This window comes from Mustela nivalis, assembly GCF_964662115.1.
Source record: "Mustela nivalis genome assembly, chromosome: 17".
NCBI lineage: Eukaryota > Metazoa > Chordata > Mammalia > Carnivora > Mustelidae > Mustela > Mustela nivalis.
This window is the reverse complement of record NC_139036.1, coordinates 46288114-46314656: the sequence shown is the minus strand read 5'-3', so window position 1 is coordinate 46314656 and position 26543 is coordinate 46288114. Positions and strand designations below refer to the sequence as shown.

At 34.9% G+C, this 26543-nt stretch overlaps 1 protein-coding gene across 1 annotated transcript in view; it reads right to left on the bottom strand.

Moving 5' to 3' along the window:
- EFCAB13 (EF-hand calcium binding domain 13) overlaps positions 1-26543 on the bottom strand; it is a 129784-nt gene that overhangs the window by 30759 nt on the left and 72482 nt on the right. The window contains exons 15-22 of the mRNA XM_082706479.1: positions 23582-23656; positions 17893-18036; positions 14839-14910; positions 11155-11298; positions 10337-10408; positions 6654-6803; positions 5071-5121; positions 648-791 (exon numbers count right to left, since the gene is read on the bottom strand). Of these exons, the coding sequence (XP_082562605.1) occupies positions 648-791; positions 5071-5121; positions 6654-6803; positions 10337-10408; positions 11155-11298; positions 14839-14910; positions 17893-18036; positions 23582-23656 (852 nt within the window). The remainder of the gene's footprint in view (positions 1-647; positions 792-5070; positions 5122-6653; positions 6804-10336; positions 10409-11154; positions 11299-14838; positions 14911-17892; positions 18037-23581; positions 23657-26543) is intronic.

Below are 26543 nucleotides of genomic sequence, written 5' to 3'. Positions count from 1 at the left end.
CTTAAACCCACACTCATCAGATTCCCATAGAAAAAACAAGCTGGTTAAGATAAACCCCAAATAAAAAGCCACCTAAAACCATTTTAACTTACCAGCTCCAAGTTAAAGTGTTCCCACATGATTTGACGCTTAAGAGTGAATATATATAGGAAAGGAGATCAAGTATATACTACAAGAAGTTAAAAATGGAAACCACATATAAATATATGCTCTCTTAGAAACAATGACCAAAACTCAATAACTGTTCTAAAATGTAGTGAAATTTGGGGTATTTCTTTTGGTTAAAAAAACAGAATGAGTCAAGTACTATAGAATGACAGATGAAGGTGATCTTCTCTGAAGAAAGACTGCATATCAAAATGAAGCTGCTGGTGTCATGTCTTTGTTTTATTACAATGGAATTTTCCCACCCGTGCTTTTAAGAAATGAACAGTAATTACTAAATAAGCATATATACCTAGATAAGTGTGAATAGAAAGATATGGTCAATAAATATTTAAATTAGCAGACTATTTTGGCTCTAATTTGTATCAACCTAAGTCTCCAGTGTGACTGTCCTTAGCATTTTACCCACATATATATGCTCTAAGACTGTATCTCATTAACAGGGAAAAATGAAAAGGACCTCACACCAAAATAATCCTCACCATTGATGTCGCAACGCTGGAGGGCTTCACTGATGTCCTCCTCAGTCAAACTGACATTCAAACTTTCCAGGGCATGCTCCAAGCTAGGTATATCAATCTTGCCATTATCAACACTGGACAAGATATGAGTAGCTTCTTCAATCTCTACAAAGATAAATAAATATATGTAAGATAATATGTTCGAAAAAGTGCAAAATAGTTTGTCCAAAGTCCATTATAGGTGAATTCTCGAATTAAGCATATATATTTAACTAAAAAAAAAAAAAAAAGCAAAATATTTTCCAACAACCCACTTATTTCAAGCAGCATTTAAAACCAAAAAATTACATGCCAAAGAGAATATGAGTTATCTGAATCCATTAACCCACTAAATACTGAATGAGCTGTAAGCTTTTCTTAAATAGTTAAATCCCTTACATGTAGATATAGATTTCTATCAACTGATAAAGTAAACAAAAAAGGCTAAAATTTGAGATTAAATCTCTTGATCCCCAGGGCCACCACTAGTCTCTATTGTGCTTTTGTGTGATTGAGAAAGGGTCCCCTTTGTATGTATCTATTACAAAGAAGCACACCTTGCTCTGGGCAGCTGAAATCTAGCACTGGTGGTCCAAGTATGAAGAGCACAGTGAAATATGGAGTGTGTTTCAGTCTCTGCTTGTACCCTACCTCCAGGCATCTTTGCGCAAGGCAAAACCCATACAACCAAATGGAGTAGTCCTGTTGATACCACACCAATTTAAAATATAAAACATCATTATTGGGTGTTTCAATTTTTCATCAATACCATTTCCCACTCTCTTAATCCCAAAATGAAGTCATTGTGCATGTTTCCACAGTCTGAAAATTATTGTGTTATACCAACAGACCTAAACCTTCACCTGGAAAGAAAACATAATACCATTTAAGACTTTTATTCATTGTACTAATAATTTTTTTGCAGCTACCAAGACCAATAATGAAAATTTCAGCCCTTTCATCAAAGAGTTTTCCCGTAAAAAAGTTTCCTGTGAATTCCCAGAAAACAAAGACTGAATCTGTCATGTCTATAAATAAAATGGTAATACATGATACAGTTGGTATGATGAGAAAAATATGCACAAGATATTATGAAAGCACTGAGACAGTTCACCTAAGCTACAACTCTGAAAAGTCTTATGTGACATTTGAGATGAGTTTAGGGTAAAAAAATTTGAGTATATCTGACAGGAAATGTATAGAAAGGAAACAGCACATACAAAGATATGGAACCAAAAGCAAATAGAGCCAGTTTAAATTGTAATAAGGAGTATGGCTACAGAATAAATACAAATGTAGAAGTGATGAGAGAGGAGACTAATGGGATAATAAAGTTTTATTGTCATTGATTCATTCCATAAATATTTATAATTATATGAGTTGATAACATAAAAGATTTAGAAAAATACCTAACATAGTAAATATTGTATAATATTAATTTTTTTTTAAACTGGGTATGGTGTCCAGATCGATTCTCTGCCCTTGGACATCTCACAGCCTGGTTTATTTTTTTTTAAGTTTTTATTTATTTATTTGACAGACAGAGATCACAAGTAGGCAGAGAAGCAGGCAGAGAGAGAGGAAGAAGCAGGATCCCTGCTGAGCAGACAGCCCGATGCAGGGCTCGATCCCAGGACCCTGGGATCATGACCTGAGCTGAAGGCAGAGGTTTTAACCCACTGAGCCACCCAGGTGCCCCAATATTAATTATTTTTTAAGACTTTATTTATTTATTTAACAGAGGGAGAGAAATCACAAGTAGGCAGAGAAGCAGGCAGAGAGAGAGGGGGAAGCAGGCTCCCCGCTGAGCAGAGAGCCCGATGTGGGGCTCAATCCCCGGACCCTGGGATCATGACCTGAGCCGAAGGCAGAGGCTTTAACCCATTGAGCCACCCAGGTGCCCCATATAATATTAATTATTAATAGTAGCTACTCCTAAAAGCCTGCTGAAAGCCAGGGTTGTGCCAGGATCTAGAGAAACAATACTAGTATATGAAGCAAAGTAGAGATGTAGTCCTTGGTCCAATGACTCTTCTAGGCATGTAAGAAAAAGAATCATTAATCAAAGAATTAAAACGATGACTGGAAAATAGTCATATTTTAACATGGGCAGATGACTCTGAAGAAAACATTACAAATGGCCAACAGACACAAGAAAAGATATTCAACATCACTAATCTCAGGGGAATGCAAATCAAAATCACAATGAGGTATCTATCACCTTACATCTGTCAGAATGGCTAGAATCAAAAACATAAGAAATAACAGGTGTTGGCAGGGATGTGGGGAAAAAGGAGCCCTTGTGTACTGTTGGTGGAATGTAAATTGGTACAGCCACTAAGGAAAATAATATGGAGATTCCTCAAAAAATTAAAAATAGTAATACCATATGACCCAATAATTTCACAATGGGTATTTACCCAAAGAAGACAAAAACACTAATTCAAAAAGGTATATGCACTCCGATGTGTATTACAGTATTACTTACAAAAGCCAAGATATGAAAGTATCTCAAGTAGGTGAATGAATAAAGATGTGGTATATTTATGGAATATGACACAGCCATGGAAAAGGATGAGACTTTTTTTTTTTTTTTTGCCGTTTTGCCAACATGGATGGACCTAAGGGTATTATGCTAAGGAAATATGTCAGACTGAGAAAAACAAATACCATGTAATTGTACTCATCTGTCGAATCTAAAAAACAAAACAAATAAATTGGGGCGCCTGGGTGGCTCAGTGGTTTGGGCTTCTGCCTTCGGCTCGGGTCATGATCTCAGGGTCCTGGGATCGAGCCCCACATCGGGCTCTCTGCTCCGCAGGAAGCCTGCTTCTCTCTCTCTCTCTCTCTCTCTCTGCCTGCCTCTCTGCCTACTTGTGATCTCTGTCTGTCAAATAAATGAATGAAATCTTTAAAAAAACAAAACAAAACAAATAAAAAAACAAAAAGTAGAATCAGAGAGTGCGCCCGAGTGATTCAGTTGGTTAAGTGTCTGCCTTCAGCTCAGGTCATGATCCCAGGGTCTTGGGATTGAGTTCCCTCTCCCTCTGCTGTTCCCCCTGCTTGTGATCTCTCTCTCTGTGTCAAATAAATAAATAAAATCTTAAAAAAAAAAAGGCAGAATCGACCTATAAATACAGAGAACAAACTGATGGGTGCCCAGAGAAAAGGTCGGTAGGAGGATGGGCAAAATGGGTGAAGGGGAATGGGAGAGACAGGCTTCCAGCTATGTAATGAATATGTCATGGCACAGTGTAGGGAATATAGTCAATGATATTGTAACCACGTTGTATGGTGACTGATGGTAGTTACATTTGTGGTGAGCATGGCATAATGTATAGAGAAGCTGAATTACTATGTTGTACACGTGAAGCAAATTAACATTGTATGTTCACTACACTCAGAATTTTTCATTAAAAATTGTATTATTTTGATCCTAATGAATTAAGATGATTTAAGTTATTTAATATTTTTGTTACTTTATTTTTTTCTTTTAAAGATTTTATTTATTTATTTGACAGAGAGAAATCACAAGTAGATGGAGAGGCAGGCAGAGAGAGAGAGGGAAGCAGGCTCCCTGCTGAGCAGAGAGCCCGATGCAGGACTCGATCCCAGGACCCTGAGATCATGACCTGAGCCAAAGGCAGCGGCTTAACCCACTGAGCCACCCAGGCGTCCCACTTTATTTTTTTCTAAGTAAGCTCTATACTCAATAAGGGTCTTGAATTCCTAACCCGGAGATCAAGAGTCATATGCTCTACTGACTGAGCCAGGCAGATGCCCTTAATTTTTGTTACTTCGTAAGGTAAAATATAATGAGTGTTTCTAGTATCATTTAAAAAATATGAATGAGTACTTACAATATGAAACAAATGCCATGAATGAGACATGGTTTAATGAAAGCATATTAACAAAGGAAGTCGACCTAGACTAGCAGATAACGATTGGCTCCCCTAGAGGAATCTGACATGCATCTGAAAGATGAGTAAACTTGAACTAGGCAAAGAGGGTTGGGGAAAAATATTCCAGGGAATAAAATATGCAAAAGATTTTTGATGGGAGGAAAAGAGAGATCTAAGAAAATGAAAGAAAGGCAATGTATTTGAAAGTATAGAAAACAAGGATAATGGTACAAGATTGTGTTAGAGGACTAGGACATATAGGATGGATTTTGATCTTTAACAGCAATGGAAAATGTTTAAAAGAGTTATAAATAGGGAGATCTAGGATATGTAGTATCTAGTAGATCTAGTAATCTGACATAATCAGATTACTTTTTTGAAAAAAATATTACTCTGGCTGGAGTGGGGAAAATGGACTAGGAATCCATTGGCACCTGGCAATGATTCCTAAAGAGTAACTCTTTTATAGGGAATGTTTTCTTATACACATATAAAGTTCTTACCATCTGCTTTTGGTAGTCTCAGATTTGAAGACAAAGCCTCTTTCTTAAAATCTGCAAATTTACAGAGATTATGCCATAAGGAACAGCATCCTGATTTTATCCAGTTTGAAAGAAAGCCTAGACTAAATACTTCATCTCTCAGTAACATATCCCATTGACCATTCCCTTCCTCTCAAAATCATCCACTGGCTTCCAAAATATTTTTTCTATTCATCCTCCTCTTACTTCTTTGAGCCCATGGATTTGTCAACCTCCACCAAGCTCCTTAAAAGTGACTGAGATTCTAATGTCATAAATGTTTCCTTTCTCCCAAATGGGCAGGTTCATCTCCAGGCCCATATATTCAATAAAATGTTTATTAGTCTGGATTGTCCTTCTCTAGTTCTGCTTGCTTACCTATCTATCTAATCATGGAGCTTCTCCTAAGGACAAGCTGCTGTTACACCCTACATTCTATACACTTTCTACAAAAATGCAAATTGCTACAGAGATCTCTTTGAGGGACAAGTGATAGAAATAAAATATGTCCATCTGCATAGATAAACCATATTACAACTAGAGAGACATTTAGAATAACCCACAACTAGTCCAGATATTACCTTAAAACAAAAGGAGGTTAGAATAAAAACACATTATATTTACCTTAATTTGTTTACTTGTTCTAAGCAAGATTTAAAAAAAAAAAACTAAGCTATTAAAATGTACTTTAAAAAATAGTAGGTTTGGCAATTTTATAAGATAATTCTAAAACAGGATTTCTCAACCTCAGCAAAATTGCATATGGGTCCTGATAATTATTTGGGGGAGTACTATCCTAGACACTGTAGGATGGCTAGCAGCATCTCTTGCTTCTACTCACTACATGCCAGCAGTCCTCCACCCATCAGTTTTGACAATCTAAATGGCCTTCACACACTGCCAATTATTCCCTGAGAGACAGATCTGACCTTATTTTTTAGCTGAAACTAAATTTAAAGGCAAGAAATGGCTTTCCAAATATGGATAAAGTCCATCTGGATATATCCCAGCTGAGAATATAGATGGGTCAGGTAAATTCTTTGTAAATAGAGCAAAGAGCAGCTCAACATTTACATATGAGTGTTACATAGAAAAATGTTTTAATTGTTCAACAATAACTTGTACTTTTCAAAGGGCCTTTCATCTTAAAAAAAAAAAGCTAGAAAATAATTAAGACCTCTCTAAAGTTCATAGAAGGAAAGGGATTAACTTTTAAATGAAATTACTCTAGAAAGAAATATTTCAAAGCCATACAACAACATATATAAATACTTGAGACCAACTTTACAATCTAGTCCAAGAGATCATCCAGGAATTTGATACTGTAATAACTAAATGGACATATCTGTGGATACAGAATATAAGGTATATCCCTAAATTTGGTCTGCAGTAAATCACATTTCAATACATTTATGGTATTATTTAGGAACTAAATATTATAATATTAACTAAATATCATTAGGAACTAATTATTAACATTTAACTAGTATTTTGGTAAAATATTTAAAAATCCTTGGATGAAGTTTTAGAAGAAATTTTTATTACAAGTTGTTCAATCAACTCACCCTCAACAATGGACTCATCCAGTATTTTTTGAAGACTATTATCAGTGAAATAAATTTCACTGATATTTCCAGGTACATCTGCATATTTGTCCTTATCAGACTGATCACTTTCTTCCATAGAATCCAATGTATTGATGATATCATTCAATGCTACAAACACAGAAAATATACATTCAACATGTACTTCAACCCATGGATCCAAGTCTTTGGAACATAACAGTAAAATTGATGGACTCTCTGAGGTTTGCACTATCCAAAATGGCAGCCACTACGCATATGTGGCATTTAAATAAATAGAGCAATCCATTCTCCACTATAGTTTTCTATAGCCCCTCATCTTTATTCTTGTTAAAACTCTGGGTTCTGGGTGGCCTATTCCTGTATGAAGAAAAAAGTACACCAGAGTTTCTCTAGTTATCAATAATGAGCTCACAATTTCAGTAAAAAACATCCTCCATTCTTCACAACTGCTCTCACACCCCAATCTTTCCTTTTCCACTTTCCTTCCCTCCACCTTTTAATCTTGTCACCTCATTTCACCCAATTTAGAGGATCAGCAAAGCCTATTATGCATAGCACATTAACATAAAACATCTAGATTAGGAAATCCATGCCTGACCTCCCTTAATTAAAAAGCAAAACAAAACTTCAGGGGCACCTGGGTGGCTCAGTCAACTGGGCAGCTGACTTTTGATTTTAGCTCAGGTCATGATCTCAAGGTCTTGGGACAGAGCCCCATGTTGGGCTCCAAACTCAGCATGGAGTCTGCTTGGGATTCTCTCTCCCTCTGCTCCTCCCCACACTGGCTCTCTCTCTCAAATAAATAGATAAAATCTTTATTTTTTTATTTATTTTTTTTAAAAGATTTTATTTATTTGACAGACAGAGATCACAAGTAGGCAGAGAGGCAGGCAGAGAGAGAGAGAGAGAGAGGGAAGCAAACTTCCTGCGGAGCAGGGAGCCCGATGCGGGGCTCTATCCCAGGACCCAGAGATCATGACCCGATCCGAAGGCAGCAGCCCAAACCACTGAGCCACCCAGGCGCCCCTAAATCTTTTTTTTTTAAACCCTTCATTTCTAAAGTATATATCCAAAAAATCATCTCTTGGGATTCATTAAGAGAAATGTATAATAAATTACTTTAAATTAGCCAGTTTATGTAGAGGTAGTATTTAACTCTTTCTGTTGTTCCATGATTTAGTCATTAGTTATTGGTAAAACGTTTCAAAAATAGGACACATGAGCAAGGGCTGAAGGGAAATGTGAGTCTAGAGAAAAGATGATTCGATATGAAACAAAGAAAATATAAGAGTTCTCTTCATATCACTGGAGGCCACTGATAGGAGGAAGAGTCCAAATGTTAAATATGGTTTGGGAATGGAATTATAAGGCAGGATTTCCACAAAATATGTGGAATAATTGACTAATTCCACAGCTGTCCAAAATTATGGAATGGGCTGCTTCAAAAGGTCATAAGGATTTCCAAGACAAATAGTAGGATGAGTCTGTGTTGCCATTAGCCTGTCCCTGGAAGCCATTAATGTAGTTTTTAAATAAATATATAATAATTGAAGAAACTCCAAATCTAATGAGCTATCAAGACCTCTAACTACAGACTGCATTCTCTGACCACAATAAAATAAAACTAAAAATAAACAACAAAGATAGGGCAATAATGAAATTCAAATTGCTTTAAAATTTTAAGTTTTCTCTTAAACAACTCTTACATTAAGGGGAAAATCAAAACATGACTGAAAATATTTAGACAATAACAACGATGATAAACAAAGACTGTTAGATACAAAATTTTACTAAAATGAAAATGATAGGCTTAAACATTTAATGTCCAGTAAGAAAAAAGGGTAAATTAATAATTTAAATAACTTAGAAAAGCTATAAAATCGGCATAAGAGAACAACAGAAAGGACTTAAGACAAAAGCAGAAATTAATTTTTTAACTATAAACAGAAATACTAAAGATAAATCTAAGAGATAGTGCTTTAAAAAGACAGCTAATTAAAATGTTTTGTTACTAAACATAGAAAAAGTTAAGGTTATATATATGCAAATTTAAGAATGAGAAAATAACCAGATTCAAAAAAATCAAAAGAATTATCACTGCATAGGGCTGTATTCCAATAAAACACCCGAAAAAAATATTTTTCCTAGGAGAATTAAAACTACAAACACCGACAAAATAACACCAAAGATAGCAAAAAGCAACCCATCAAAATCAAAGATGAATAATAAACTAGGAAAAAACTTCAATAGATAGGACAGAACATTAATGTCCCTAATACATAAAGAGCTATTTAAGAATTCATATTCATATGAGAAAGACAATCTAATTAAAATATAATCAAAGCACACTTGACAATCATGAAAAATGTGTTTTACCTCACTAGTCATTAAAGAAGTGTATATTAAAATAATAATAAAAATTTTTACTGGCAAAATTTTTAATAACTAATACCCATTATTGATAAAAGTGAATTTTTACAACCCTTTGGCAGGATAATTAAGCAATAGCTATTAACATCTTATATCTGCGTATGTTTCAGTCTAGCACTGTGACTGCTGACAAATTTATCCACCAGGAAAACTTTGTGCACATATATACATTCAAGGATGCTCATCAAAATGTTTGAATGGCTAAAAGTTGGCAATAACCTAAATATCATTAAGAGTGTATGGGGCACCTGGGTGGCTCAGTGGGTTAAGCCTCTGCCTTCAGCTCAGGTCATGATCTCAGGGTCCTGGGATTCAGCCCTGCATTGGCTCTCTGCTCAGCAGGGAGCCTGGTTCCCCCTCCCCCTCTGCCCACCTCTCTGCCTACTTGTCATCTCTCTCTCTCTGTGTCAAATAAATAAATAAATAATCTTTAAAAAAAGAAGAGTGTTGTGGATAAAATTATAGTACATCCCCATAATGGAATATTATGCAGCCCTTAAAAAGAATGAGGTAGTTTATATGATATAATGGAACATGGAATAATATCTAAGATACACTATTAATTTCTTTTAAAAAGCAAGTTGTGGAATATAACACAGTAATTTAATTTTTAAATAACAATTTAAGAACACACAAATACTCACAGATGCAAGTAAAAAAGCCTAAAAGAATACTTACTAAACTTCAACAGGGATACTTTCAGAGGGTGACATTACAAGAGCCTTAGTGCTTTATATTTCTTACCTTTCTGGTCACTATATTTTTTATAACAGTTTTAAAATTGCCATTATTATATAACAAAGATTTTTTATTCAGTTATTAGAAAACATTACAACCTCATGATTTTCCCAATCCTTTCCACTGAAGTAAAAATTCTTTTTTTAAAAAAGATTTTATTTATTTATTCAGAGAAAGAGAGCATGCATGTGCTTGATCCCATGTTGGGGGGAATCTCAGGGGCCCTGAGATTATGACCTGAACCAAATCAAGAGTTGATGCTTAACAGACTGAGCCACCCAGGTGCCCCTCAAGTAAAAATTCTTAAATGAAAAAAATTGTAGTAAAGTTTGCCATACGTACAAATGCTCAAATATTAATAAAAGAAACATCTGGCACAGATACTACTACAAAGAAGATTTAAGCACCAAATATAGTGTTTGACCTTTAAACGAGTGACCTTTAAACGAGTCCTGTGTTGTGGCCATTCAGCAGTTTTACCATAAAGCTCTTACCAATAAAATTGGAAAATTTCTGGTTGTCCTTCAAAGCCTTCATACAATCTTTAACATTCACCATGTTTTCATCTGGAAGAAAGAAAGAAAGAGGTGATAAACAAGAATCCCTGGACAAGGTTATATTAAAAAGCTAGTATAAAAATAAAAAGCTAGTATAAAAATAAAAATCAGCAGGGCGCCTGGGTGGCTCAGTGGGTTGAGCCGCTGCCTTCGGCTCAGGTCATGATCTCAGGGTCCTGGGATCGAGTCCCGAATTGGGCTCTCTGCTCAGCAGGGAGCCTGCTTCCCTCTCTCTCTCTCTGCCTGCCTCTCCATCTACTTGTGATTTCTCTCTGTCAAATAAATAAATAAAATCTTTAAAAATAAAAAAATAAAAATCAGCATACAAGATACTTTGGATTCATTTTCACCTATTATGCTTTGCAATTAACCTTATAAGGCTGTAGATACAATAGTTCTGATTTTACCTATAAGGGAATTAAAATACCAAGAAAGTTATAAGTCCAATAACTTCACTTGGTGCAAAGTGGCAAAGCTAGGTTTTCTATTCAAAGAGCTGGAATTTCCAAGCCCACTTCTCATAAATTTTTGACCTGCTGTTAAAAAGTATTCTCCTAACTGCAAAAGAGGAATGTGAAAGAAGAAAGGCTCCCTTTCAAGACCTTTACAGTAATACAAGCAAATACCTACAGATATTTGCTCAATAAAGGGACGCCATTTACCTAAACAAAGACCTTGCACACTTTCATACAGGGTCTCCTATCCAAAACAAACAAACAAACAAACAAAACTGATAGTAATATTTAAATGCTTACCAGAAACAAAATCTGATTTAAGAATTTTCTCTACCTCCTCTTCAGGTGACTTAATCCCAATATTTCCTAGAAAGCTCTCCAAGTTCTTCACAGGTATCATGTCACCTTCAAGCGCATCAAGGGCTAAAACAATGTTCTGTAACTCTAGAAATAGAAAAAAGTTATTTGGTAAATGAACTAACCTCTGATTTAAAAAACAATGGTAGCTATCACTAAAGACTTTTGTCAGTGGCAGTCTGAGATTTATTATCACATCCTGAATTGAAGAATAAGAAATCTCAGTGAAGAACCCAGGCCTCAGGGAATTCTAAGTCCAGCAACACAATACATTTGGTCCATCATGTTTCTTTGGCGCTAACATAAAATTGGCACAACCAAAATGATTCATATAGCTGAATATTTCACTGCAATCGCATAAAGTAGTTATTTTACCATGAAGCTGTAATGGTAGCCAACAAAATTAACTCATTCTGAATGAGGTGAAATGAATTTCAGAATCATGAGAAATGCAAAATATGAAACACAAGTATCACAAGGACTCATTAGTTTGGTTTTTTTCCCCCAATTCTATCACGATGCAGTTGTACCCTGGCTTCTGGAATTGTTTCATTTCCAACCCTTTCAAAGGAGGCAGTGTTAAGTCAGATAGACTTGCATTCATATCCTGGCTCCAGGATCTGTCACCTGGAAATGTGTGACCTTGATCAAATTATTACTACTTAACCCCTCTATAAAACTCAGTAGTCTTATATCTAAAATAAGATAGTAATACTATCTACCTCACAGGGTTAATGTGGAAATTGAATATGATGATGTATGAAAAACAAAACAATTCTAGATATATGGCAAGTACTTAATAAATGTCATATTAATAGCAATAAAATAACTACTACTACTACTATTACTATTACTAAAGCCATCAGGAACTAGCTATAAATAGTAATCACAGCTCCTTAGCACCTTTGAACCTGCCTCACTTTCTGTCCTAACATCATGGGGAGGTGACTGAAAATGGCAATCTGAGCTTTGCCGGCACCTAAAAACCTGCATCAGTTCTGTTTCTTCATTTTCACTAATACTTGGTTTCCTTTAAAATATGGTTTCTTTGCAAAACCATCTTGGGTGGAGGCTGCTCATCGTCCCAAGCTCCCCATAAGGCCAGGAAGCAGAGAAGCACCCCTAAATTTCTGCTGCTGCTGTCAGGCTACTTTAGGTCCACCTTCAGTCAAACCTTAGCCCTTTGTCTGAGGTTCAGGCCTTTCATTCACCTACACCACCCTTCTGACACCATCATCTACTACTGTCTGAGCGCACTTTCACCATCTCTGAGGATCTTGGCACCTTGTTCATAATCCTCCCTCAACCCCATTTCCTGCTGTCATCTGATGATAATAAGGATGACCTTGACCTCTTCAGTTCAAAAAGTCTTCACTTACCTTCCAAAATCATCCAAACCAAAGGCTATACTTAATCTTCATCATTACCTAGAATTGGCTGCCCCACCACTAAAATCTTAAAGTAAAAGATCAGACACCTCACCATAATCCTTTATAATTATGCGGTGTTGAAGGAAAGCATAGAACTGTATTCACAATATGCCCATTTTCAAGGTCCCTCCAAGTTCGCCAACAAATAGTCCAGGCACAGTAAACTAACCTTATCCATTATTATTGAAGTGAACATTCTGAAAGCCAAGTTCTCATGGGCCAGCCAGTCAACCTTGCAAGCAGGTTTTTCTAAAGAGGGCAGCTTCAGGCCTGCTACGTTAACACTTGTATTCTAGGGGGTGCTTCCTAACTCTTCCTTGTAGTTATTGGCCTTATACTGCACTAGGTGACAGATTCCAGTGACATTCCCCTAACGATTGTGACCATTTCCCAGATTCAGGTACTTAAACTATATCTGTTCTTCTTTTCCAATGGCTTAATTTCAAAAAATTTTCCTTCCTCCTCATTCACTGTCCTGAATACGAGTCTCCTTCTGAGCTCTGCTATCTGATTTCAAAATTAACTACCATTTAACAAGTATATAATATATGCCTAATAATTAGGTTATACATATGCTTTACATGTGTTTTTGCTCTTGAACCTGACAACTCTATGACAAACAGGATTTCATTAGCTCCCTTGTTTTAAAGATGAGGAAATCAGAATGGCCTACAAAGATTACCCAGCTGGTAAGTCAAAAAACCACAAACCACCATATATCATACCCCATGGCCTGTGTTCTTTTCTACCTCTATGCATTGTTTCCTGGAGCTCAGCTAACTGTACTATGTTGACATTAATTATGTTATGTAACCTAGGTAACATATTTATGTCAACAGAGACTTATTAAACACTTTTCTTAACCTAAAAGAGAAACAATACTGTCAGAAATTTCCTATGCAGGTCAGAGTGGTTATTGAAAATCTGAGACTTGTCTACTTCTTTATACACAGAAATTTCTCTGTATCTGTTTCCCTAAATATATGGTCACCTTCGCAAGGTGGGGATCCTGGTGATTGGAGCCAAAATAATAAGACTACCGAGGGATGATCAGTAGGTAACTTTATTTCTTACAATCATTTCTTTTATACTTTTCACAAGATCCAGTTACAAACAGGATATAGATTTACGTGCAGGACATGAACTGCGTGTGAGATGTGAGCTACATGCAGGACGTGGGCTGGGCTACGTGTAGGCAATCAAGTGCCACAAGCCAACGACAACCACAACAACAACAACAATTATCTCTTAGCTTTAAATAACAAGAGCAAGTTAAGGATTCTCCACACTTAATCAGATCCACCTCAAGGAGGACGTGAAAGCACTCCCAGGATCCTCCCCTGTTTATACCAGGTGTCAGCCAGGAAGACTCTTGCCCTCCATCTCCTGGAGTTTTCTCACAGGATCTCACAGGACCCCAGTCACATTGGCAGGGATCCAGATCGTGTTCCAACATATATACCTGTGTTTTATTCTTTTCCTGATAATGTTTATTGACCAAATAATCATAAGTGGTTATTCAAATAAATTACATTAAGTTTTATAATTAATTAATAATCATTAATCATCATTTAGTGGTTATTCAAATAAATGACATTAAGTCTAAATGTTTTCTAAACAAAAAAGTACACAAACTCCACAAGTATAATCTTCACTGGTTTTAGTTCTGTTTTAATTTTTAAGCAAAAATAGAAATCAAGTAGTAAAAAATTACCCTTGCTACCAAAATGTACATGGTCTCTCCTGTGCTTTAATAAAAAACAAGAAAAGGAACATAAGGAATGTCTACTAAAGGAAGCAATAGAAGATTCCTGAGAAATTTTATTGAATAATATAGAAGCCTATACAGTAGGTAGAATCCTGTCTGAGGCTTAAAATGATACAGAAAATAATCATATCTGAAAAAATTTAAAGCCAGTAACTGACTTTATATAAAGCCCAAATACAAAAAAAGGATTTTTTTTATCCAAAAAAGGGATTTAAAATAGCATTACACAGACCCTATTCCAGAAAAAGCCTTTTTTCTTTCATCAAGGAAGCTGTCAATTTTTAATCAAAACCAAGTTTCACCTGCTTTAAAACAGATCAATGCCAACATGTTAACCAGAAATTAGAACTAGAAACACTAAAAAACAAAACAAAAAGACATCCATTCAATAAAAGTAAATTTAACAGTCACAAATAATCTAGTACTTACCTTTTAACCTGGAGGCATCACGCATATCCTTTACCACTTTTCCAAATTCTTCTATTTGCACTTCATCACCTTCTGAAAGAAAAACATTTTTATATTATTACGTTCAAACATTTTTAGTAGATCAGCCTTACTAAGCAAAATTCAAGATCCAATGCAGCAATCTCTAAAAATGTAAATCATTTGATGTACTCGTATTTCCTTTTCATATTGTTGACTATCCAAAAGATCAACTTTATGGAATAAATAAACCTTAAGATTATAGGAGAAAGGCTGTTTTCAATATCCATCAATCAAGAGAAACTGTGTAATCCATATCCCTAGAGATAACACTAAGAGACAAACCTCAATTTTAGTTTAACCTTTCAAATGTTTACAGATAAAAATACTGTACCAGATTAACTTTAAAGATTTTTCCAATGCCAGATGGTTCTATAATTTCTAACACATGTTTACACTCATTTCTTACAAAGAACACACAGATACTAGAAAGCAAAAGTGACAAACACAGGAGGCAGAGGAGGCTTTACTTTCCCAGTCAGGAGCAGGGAAATTAGCACAAGGATTTAGAATTATTATAGTCTATGGTCACAGGATAGAATACAGGTGCTATAAAATGAGATATTGAAGAAGTATTTCTAAATTTGCTAAACGATAAATGCCTTTTCTATTTTTCAATGCCTTTTTGTAACCACCGTAAAAATATTTTTTAGGGACACCTGGGGGGCTTCAAGTGTCCACCTTCAGTTCTGATCATGATCCCAGGATCCGGGGATCCAGCTCTGCATCCGGCTCCTTGTTCAGCTGGAGCCTGCTTCTCCCTCTGCCTTCCCCTCCCCCTTCTTGTCTGTCTGTATCTCTCTCTCTTTCTCTGACAAATCAAATATTTTTTTAAAATATTTTTTAAAAACTTCAAATATACTCTGAAATATTAATGAGTCAATACAGAATACCATCAATAACCAAGAAGTAATAATTCAATCTCACTAAGTAGAGGGAACCTAAACCATTTTTTTCCTTTTTAACACACCATGGTCAAAAAAGAATATCCTTGGTAAGTAATTTTTTTTTAAGATTTTATTTATTTGACAGAGAGAGAGCCAGCGAAAGCAGGAACACAAGCAGGGGGAATGGGAGAGGGAGAAACAGGCCTCCCGCCAAGCAGGAAGCCCGATGCGGCCCGATCCCAGGACTTTGGGACCATGACCCAACCCGAAGGCAAACTGTCCAACAATAGAGTCACCCAGGCGCCCCAGGTCAGTAATTTTTAAGTTCTTCTTCATGTTTCTAGGTCTCTGTTGAGCTACTTAAGCAGTTCACTTGGTCATTTCCCACACTTTAATCAGAGAAACTCAACTTTTATGATTTATGTACTAAGGTACTCTGAAAGAATTCATTTAGAAGAAAAGAATTATTATGCTGAGTGAAATAAGTCAAGCAGAGAGAGTCAATTATCATATGGTTTCACTTATTTGTGGAGCATAACAAATAGCATGGAGGACATGGGGAGTTAGAGAGGAGAAGGGAGTTGGGGGAAATTGGAAGGGGAGGTGAACCATGAGAGACTATGGACTCTGAAAAACAATCTGAGGGTTTTGAAGGGGTGGGGGGTGGGAGGTTGGGGTACTAGGTGGTGGGTATTATAAAGGGCACGAATTGCATGGAGCACTGGGTGTGGTGAAAAATAATGAATACTGTTATGCTGAAAATAAAAAATAAATTTAATAAAAAAAATAAAAATAAAAAAAAATAAAAAAAAAAAAAGAAGAAAAGAATTCTACTGCTTTAACAGCTCCAAATATAAATACAAAGCCAAAAATACAAGGTTCAAAACTTTGCACACCACTGCATTAAAATAAGAATTAAATCTCGGTGCTGAAGTTCCAATGTTAAGAGAAGAAATGGTATGACAGATGGGGCACAAAACGTTTTCAAAATTATGCATGTATTTGGATTTAGATGGTAGAATGTTCTACATTTTACACACTGCATTTTTGCTTTATAGGTATATAATAATGAATAGGATATAATATTTATTCTTTATTATCACAGTAAGTAATTTCATAGATAGCTGAGTTATTTTTATAGCTCATAAAATGATACATTATTGTTCTGATTAAAATAAATGCTATATAATACTTTCTCTGGTACATGTTGCCTTCAACTTCCACTCACTCTCTCAAGGGAAACTGAAGCTTTGCAATGAAAGAGAGGGTGGATCCCTACTATCAAGTCATAAGTATCCTTCTATTTTGATTAACCCTCATCTCAAATATCTCAATAAATAAAACAATCAACACACTTAAAGTCCAAAATTACCAGCATCACTTAAACAGGAGCTTAATGGAGAAAAAGGGGCAATTAATCCTCACAGGGAAAGACAGTTCTTTGACGAAGACCCCAGAGGCATGCTTCTGTTACTAGGCTAGTTTGGCATAAGCATTCCACATACAAGAGTACAGTAATACATTTGTAACTTGATGCGGGAGTGGAAATGTTTGCCTGTGGTTGCGTTCTATCTCTCTCCTGCCTACAGAACATCAGCAGTAAATGACAGTCTTATCTTTAAAATTTTGGTCTTTGATCTTTGTTTTACAGTACTTTTTCGAACTTATTTTTTGTTTTGTTTCAATTTTTTTTTTTTAATTTGCTAAGTAGAAGTGGTAGCCACCATTAGGTGTTGAGTTTTTCTACCAAATTAAAAATTAAAAGCCTATTTCAACAAATTGTATGGACATCCCAAGTAGTGTTAATAAAAAACCAGAACAGATCTTTTAACATTCCCTAATAATCTCTTCTGTGTTCACTGGAATATGCCATTTTCCAGTAACATGTTACACAACTTGAAGGTTAGTCAATGCATATTTGATCAATTCAGAGTAATGATAAGTTAGATACTAACATTTTTTCTGTAGGACAAACAATCTGAGCTTTCTTTATATTTCCTAAATGTGTATATTGGCATATCAACCAAATACAAGATACAAGTAAAAATAAAGATAGAAGATCGAACCATATTCTTAGATATCTTTTAATTTTAATATTTGAAATACTTACCATCAACTGTTGCTAATTTCAGTGCACTTTGGAATTCTTTTATTTTCAAGTTACTATTCATCCCAGACAGAGTGTTCCACAGGTGAGAAACATTCATCTTCTCTTTGCTTAAATTGTGGAGGTTTTCAAGAGTATCAGGCAATACTGAAGGGTAGATAACACACAAGCTTTACAACATGCTTGTCCAACAAGTTAGTATAGTAAACTATTATTGGGACTAGTCAGGAATTAAGGTTTTCATGGTTAATAGTAATAACAAATACAGCATAAATGATTGCCAGTTTTCTTTCTTTTTTTTTTTTTTTAAGATTTTGTTTTTATGTAATCCCTATACCCAGTGTGGGCCTGGAACTCACAACCCCGAGATCAAGAGTCCCATGTTCTATTGACTGAGCCAGGCAGGCGCCCCTGCCAATCTTTAAATATTAAAACACAATAAAATATTTAACATCAGAATTAGTGTATCTTCGAGGATTCTGAAATATTTCAAGAAATTATAGTGATGCCACCCCTGAGTAATCACTATAAAGTGCAGTTCGCATTGAAATATACAAATTTATAGAAGTCTGAGTTCATAAACAAGCCCAACTGATAAAAACACGAACTAAATTGTTTTTGCTCTACATCTCCCCTCAAAGTACTTCCCTGGATCTTACTTTCTCTTCAATCTACCATTGCAGACCATGGGAGGAATGGAGAATGGACTCTCCGGAAGATCAGGCAGTTAGGAAGCTACTGTAGTAGTTCAGAGAAAAAGATGACCGTGGCTTCAACAAGGGTAATAGTAATAAAGAAAATGAGAACTAGACAAATAAAAAGATGTGCTTTGAGAATGAAGCTCAGAATATTTAAGATTTTATTTATTTTAATTTTTTAAGATTTTATTTATATATTTGACAGAGAGATACAGTGAGGGAGGAAACACAAGCAAGGGAAGTGGGAAAGGGAGAAGCAGGCTTCCCTGGGATCATGACCTGAGCTGAAGGCAGACACCTAATGACTGAGCCACCCAGGCACCCCTAAGATTTTATTTTTAAGTAATCTCTACATCCAATGTGGAGCTCAAACTTACGACCCAGAGATGAAGTGCCACACACTCTACCAACTGAACCTGCCAGGTGCCCCAAAGTTGAGATTATTTTGTGGTGAATCAGAGACTGGGTCCATGAAGAACTCCTAGGTTTGAGAACTGAGCAACTGGGTGGATATTGGCATCAAAAACTGAGATAAGAGAGACTTGGGAAAGAGTAAGATTATTGGAGAGCAAGAATTCCTTTTAATACTTATTAAGTATGAGATAAATGGGGAGTCAAAAGGACAGAGATATTTAAAGTAGTAAGATTATTCGGGAAGAGGCTTAGAGAATGGGACTCAGAATGGATTCGGGGATCATGCTAACATTTAAAAATAAGCCAGAAAGGAAGCAGCCAGCAAAGAAGACCAAAAAAGAAGAGCAATTTTACAATGGAATATTACTCAGCTATTAAGAAAGAAGGAAATCTTGGGGCGCCTGCGTGGCTCAGTAGGTTAGGCCTCTGCCTTTAGCTCAGGTCATGATTTCAGGGTCCTGGGATCGAGCTCCGCATCAGGCTCTCTGCTCGGTGGGGAGCCTGCTTCCTCCTCTCTCTCTGCCTGCCTCTCTGCCTACTTGTGATCTCTCTCTGTCAAATAAATTTAAAAAAAAAGAAAGAAAGAAAGAAAGAAGGAAATCTTGACATTAGTGAAAATATGGAAGAACTTTAAGGACACTATGCTTAGTAAGATGAAGCAGACAGAGAGAGACAAATATTGTAAGGTCTCACATCTAAAAAGAACTAAAAAATAATTAATTAACTAGTTAATTAATTACATTTTTTAAAAAGAGTAGAATGGTAGTTACCAGGTGGAAAATTTGGGAAGATGTAGTTAAAAGGTACTAATTTACAATTAGAAGATGAAGTAGTTCTGGGGATCTAATGCACAGCATTGTGATTATAGTTAACAATACTGTATTATGTACTTGAAAGTTTCTAACTAAATCTTAGTGTTCTCACCACAAAAAGGAAAATGATAATTGTAATTACATAATGTGAGGAAGGTGTTAGTTAACACTATGGTGGTGATCATATTGCAATATATAAGTGTATCAAATCAGCACTTTGTATGGCTAAATTTATGCAATGTTACATGTCAATTAAATCTCAATTAAAAAAAAAAAAGGAGGAGCCAGTAAGGTGGGAGAGAAATTAGAAGATTACAATGTCACAGAAAACACAAGAAAAATTTCGAGTAAACATATTAAATTAAAACAAGAATAGTTGTTGAATCCTTATGCTGTACACCTGAAACTAATGCAACACTGTACATAAATAATACTTGAAGAAAAAAACTGCTCGAGGTAAAGAAGATGAAAACAAAAAATTGGCGATTAGATTTAACAAAATGAGATTTAACTTTTGTAAAAGAAAAAAAAAAAAAAGCTAGTATGGAGTGTCAAAGTCAAAACCTGAATGAGTATTTTTAGAAAACTGGCAATATAATATTCTTTTTTTTTTTAATTTTTATTTTTTATAAACATATATTTTATCCCCAGGGGTACAGGTCTGTGAATCACCAGGTTTACACACTTCACAGCACTCACCAAAGCACATACCCTCCCCAATGTCCATAATCCCACCCTCTCAAAACTCTTCAAAGTGTAGGGATAGAGGGCACATATCTCAATATCATCAAAGCCATCTATGAAAAACCCACCGCAAATATCATTCTCAATGGAGAAAAACTGAAAGCTTTTCCACTAAGGTCAGGAACACGGCAGGGATGTCCATTATCACCACTGCTATTCAACATAGTACTAGAGGTCCTAGCCTCAGCAATCAGACAACAAAAGGAAATTAAAGGCATCCAAATCGGCAAAGAAGAAGTCAAATTATCACTCTTCGCAAATGATATGATACTATATGTGGAAAACCCAAAACACTCCACTCCAAAACTGCTAGAACTTATACAGGAATTCAGTAAAGTGTCAGGATATAAAATCAATGCACAGAAATCAGTTGCATTTCTCTACACCAACAGCAAGACAGAAGAAAGGGAAATTAAGGAGTCAATCCCATTTACAATTGCACCCAAAACCATAAGATACCTAGGAATAAACCTAACCAAAGAGACACAGAATCTATACTCAGAAAACTATAAAGTACTCATGAAAGAAATTGAGGAAGACACAAAGAAATGGAAAAATGTTCCATGCTCCTGGATTGGAAGAATAAATATTGTGAAAATGTCTATGCTACCTAAAGCAATCTACACATTTAATGCAATTCCTAGCAATATAATATTCTAACAAGAGCCACATTCCCCTTCAATTTCCAACACAAAACATATTCTACACTAAGTCAAAATATCAATAAAAATAATATTTGGTAATCAACTGAATGAGGAAAGAGGGTAGTGGAGCTAGGGACATAAGGGAAAAAAGATCAAGAATGATTCCTAACTTCAGGGCCTAAACAATGGAATGCTAAGCTCAACAGAAAGGGAAATCATCAGATACCAGAAACGGGGAAGAAATATGATTTATGTGTGTGCCTAAGCTGATGCCATACCAGTCAGCTGGTATAATACAGAAGTTAAGAGCATAAGCTTCACTTGAGTTCTAATCTTAACTCTATCACAGACTAGTTACATGACTTTTTTAACCTCCATGCCATGGTTTCACATCCATAAAATAAAAAATAATAATAGAGTCGATATGAAAACCAAATGACTTAATAAATAAAAAGTATTTAGAAGAGTACTGGCACATAGTAAGCATTCAATAAATATGAGTACTAGTAGTAACTATTATTGTTATGTGGTACAGATGTGATCTATCTAGAATTATAACTGAGATGCCTACTCAAAACTAGCACCCTGGAAAGTCTTCCATGCTAAAAATTATAACTAAAAACACTCTGGTCACCTTTTTAGGAATTCAAGAAGAAAGCTGTTCTCTGCCTGAGGCATGAATAGGGGGAATAAATCTCCAACAATAACCTAAATCCCAAGGCTATGTTGAGTTTCAAATCAAATGATTTGTATAATACATAAATTTGAAAAAGAGAATTAACATAAAACTGTCATAGCTAATTATCCTTATGGAAAAAAACCAAATTGGATCCCAATTTCACTCCATACTTAAAGATCAATTCCAGGTGAATTAAAGACTTAAATATGAAAAAGAAAAACTTTAAAATGTTTAAAAGAATATATTTGGAAATATCTCAATGTCCTCAAAATAGAGACAGGCTTTCTATTTTCCCTATAAAATCAAAGTTATCTGCTAAATGTAAGAAGGGTAGACACTGGGGTAGGAATGGAAGTTTGAGAGATGGAGATTTTAAATAGTTACTTCAGAGAGTGAAAAAATATAAGCTAATTGGGGAGGAACAATTTCGTAATTTCTAGGTAATGTCAAGGGTCAGCAGACAGTGTTGATCAAGACTTTATAGTGGAACTCTATTCAATCTGCTCGGCGGTGTAATTTTCTCTAGAAATGCTGTCATCCACAAGGAGAAAGCAGGGTTGGGAGCTTTGTCAGCTGGGTATAACAAAGGGGCAAGAGAATTTAGGGTATTTGAGACACACAGACCAGAGAGATTTTTTAAGCCGAATAAGAAAGAAAATTGAGAACAGGAAGAGACTGGTGGGAAAGGAGAAGTAGAGGGGGAAATGGATGGAAGGTCCCAATGAAGTATACAAAACCAATAAGCAGTCTGATGAATATATGAGCAATCAAACGAAGAAAAGAGGAAAATCAGTAAACATAAATGTGCAATATTAAGAATGAGAAAGGAAATTTAACTACAGATATGAATATGTGCTAATAAAATTTTTATCTCCATGAAACTGAAATTCCTAGGAAAAATTCATTAACAATGCAAATAATCTCTTCATTCAATTAATCTATTGTTTCCTTGTATAGAAAACAAATTAAATGGATTTATATTTTAAGGTAAAATAACTTACTTAAAATGCAGTATTACTTAAGCACAAAATAACATAATGCTACTTTTAACCCCATTTTTTTAAAGTAGGCTCCGCACCCAGCATAGAGTCCAATGTGGGTCTTGAACTCATGACCCCAAGATCAAGACCGAAGCTGAGATCAAGAGTCAGATGCTTAATAGACTGAGCCATCCAGGTGCCCGTAACCCCAATTTTTAAAATACACATATATGACCTTATATTTCTTTAGAGTGAGCTTCTGAATGGCAAAGAATGTCTTTCTCAGCTTACCATACAACTTAACATAAAGTCTGATACATAACAGTGGCTCAAGAAAAGTTACTGAATAAATTGGAAGATGAAAACAAATACAGCTTTAAATAGAAAATCTGCGTATTAGTACTCAACTGTAGTCACTAGATGGCATCACTTCCCCAAATTGGGAAGACATTTAACTCTTCCCAAAATGAATTTTATATATGCATTTCTAACTCTCTATAAAAAGTGTGAGATTATGATAATTTTCAACTAATTTGCACAGAGAAGTCATTCTGGATTTAGGGATCGTTACTGGAGAAGATTAAGGCCAAACATATCAGCAGTAAGCCAGGCGTTTATTTGCCTGATGAACCATAGGATGTCTTTTTGTAAATTATATTCTTCTAAAATCTATCACACCATTTAATCCACTAAAAGCACAAAAAATGATGGTTTTACATACATAATTTTTCAGAGAAGCGTTCCGTATTGGTCAACATTGTATCAACAAATTCCTTAAAATTTGCCTTTTTTGTTTCTAAAAGGGAAAAGAACATTTTTTTCAGTATCTTCAAGTATTAAATTATTAAGACAAATATTGAATTATGTAAAATAAATTCTCTATTTAGGGAGATAATATAATTAGAGCCATCAGCTAATATCACTAAAAATATATGGTTATAAGAGGGAAAAGCAATTCAACTTACAGGAAAAAAGTAAATGCTGAAAATTGCCAGGAAAATTAATCAAAATCCTTCTAGTCACAAGTGCACAACATTTTTAATTTTAAGTTATATTACCTTGCCTTGGCTTTGCAATAACTCACTAATGTGGGTGAAGAACTAGTATGTTTTAGAAAAAACACTTATACATGATATCATGACTTTTTTCCCAGGTCACAAAAGGAAATAGAAGATCAGAGATTAGAAGGGAGCTCTCTTGACTTCTGTTTTCTTCCATATCAGGCTACCATTCACACTGCTATCTTTATTCTAGTATACTGTTGAAACTATTAAACACTTTAATAGTCATTTTATACTTAGAAAATATCTCTACTTGATTATATATAATCTCCCAATATTGGAATGGATAAAAAATTTCCAAGAATTTTCTAATGCCACTTTAAGGGTTTTACATAAATATAATGAGCTTTTGATAATTCTACACCTTTGCTTATCCCACTTAAAAAATTATTATTCTAATCTATAAAAGATAAGGTACAGCCTATTGTCCTATTCCCAAGATTAACTTCGAAAAGTTTACTTTAAAGAGCACCAAATCACTTTGTGTTCTTAGCCAAATATTTAGGGACTTTAAAAAAAAATGCGATTTGAAAAAATTCTGGGGAAATGTTAGAGTTAATGAAGATTTATGTTCATTAACAGGAACACAGAACTTTCTAAAGCAATAGATTCCCTTATTTTGGTAAGGTCTATTTGATACACATATGTTTCAGCTGAACCACTGAACCCACCATCCCTTTGAAGAACATTATTAATACCACTACACCCGCTTCTGTGCTTTTTCAATTCCTTTCTACTGTCTCTCTGCATTGCTGAATTTTTCAGTATTACCAATCTCTTGGTTTTTTACATATAAGTTTAAACAGGATAAAAAAATATTCCTTAATTTTGTTTTACAACTTGATAAAAATTATCAGATTCTTAGAGCAATCTGAGACTTGTTTTCATTCAATATTATATTTCCAAGAATCACCCATATAGTATATTGTTTTCACTAATGTACAGACTATTAGTATTTCTTTATGTACCAATGGGCACACCTTTAACCATTCTATCACTGATGATGTTTCTTTTCTTTTTTATTTGCTATTAAGATCAGTGCTGCCATGAACATTCTTAAACATGTCTCCTTGTACATCAGTGCAAGAGATTTCTGAGATCTATAGCTAAACGTTGATTTTCCAAGTCATGAAGTGTGAAAATCATTCAAAACACTACATAATGTTTTTCAAAGTTCCTTTACCACTTTTGTCTTACTTACCAACCATTAAATGAGCAGATTTCTCAATTTTTGCCAATCTAGTGGGTATAAAAAGACATTTCACTGTGACCTAAATTTTGCATTTCCCTGATTACTAGTGATGTTGAGAGTCTTTTCATATGATTATTAGCAACTTGTGTTCCTTCATCTTGCAATGGCTGTTCTTATAATTTATTCATTTTTCTATCGGGTTGTCAATTTATAGGGGTTCCCAGTATATTCTCCACAATGATCTTTTGAGGTTCCAAGTATTGCAAGTAATCTTCACTCTATTTGTGGCTTGTATTTTCATTCTGTTTATATTATCTTTTAATAAAGAAAAGTCTTTAAGTGTAGTCAAACTTACTAATCTTTTCTAGTTAGTGATTTTGTATCTTAAAAATAATTTTTCCTAACTGTAAGTCAGAAAAATTTTCTTCACTTTTTCTAAAACTTTTATTTTTCACATCTGGAAATTATTACTGAGTATGATACACAGATACGGATCTGATTTCATTTTTTGCATTTGAATAATTAATTATACCAGCGCCATTTATTAAATGGTGTTCTCCCCCCCATGATCTGCCACCTCATTATATATGTTTTCATATGCATGTGGGGATATATTTGTAAGTTTCTTATCCTGTTCTATCAATTTCTCAATCTCTGTGCCATTCTCACATGAGTTTTGACATCCAGGAGAGAAAGTTCCCTCCAACACTATTCACATACTACTCAACACTACTCACACACCCCTATACATGTTTTTTTTACCCCCCTCAAGAGTGTTTTAGCTATTCTTGGCTTTTGTTCATGCATACAGATATTAGAATTAAGTCATAAAAAAATGTCAAGGTTTTAACAGAATTGCTTTGGATAAATAATTTAGGAGAACTGACTGTTTAGAGTCTCTGAATCCATGAATATGGGATATATCACCATTTATTTAGGTATTATACAATGTTTTAACTAAGTCTTACCATTTTTTTCTCATAGGTTTGCTCCTATTTCTTTTTCACTTTATTTTTTACTTTTTATGATAGAAAAATTTATATATACACAAAGTAAAAGATATATTGTAATAAAAGCTCATTTACTCTCACCCTAGCTGTAAATATTATCAATTCATGTCTATTACCATTTTACCTAAAACCCCACCCATTTGTCTACTTGACTACCAATCATCCCCTTTAGAAAAGTAGCTGCTAAGATATAAGGCTAAAACTCATTAAAGTTGGCTATTTATAACTATAACAAAGTTAGCTAGTTATAAGGGTCAAACTAGTACCTTCATTATGAATTGCAGGCTTTGACATACTAGAGTACTTTGTCCCATTTAGTACCCTTTGTCCTGACCTCCATCTTGTAAGAAAGCAAAATCAGAAACCCTACTTTTTGTTTTCATGTTTGCCTATAGGAAAAAAATGTCTGAAAATATGGTT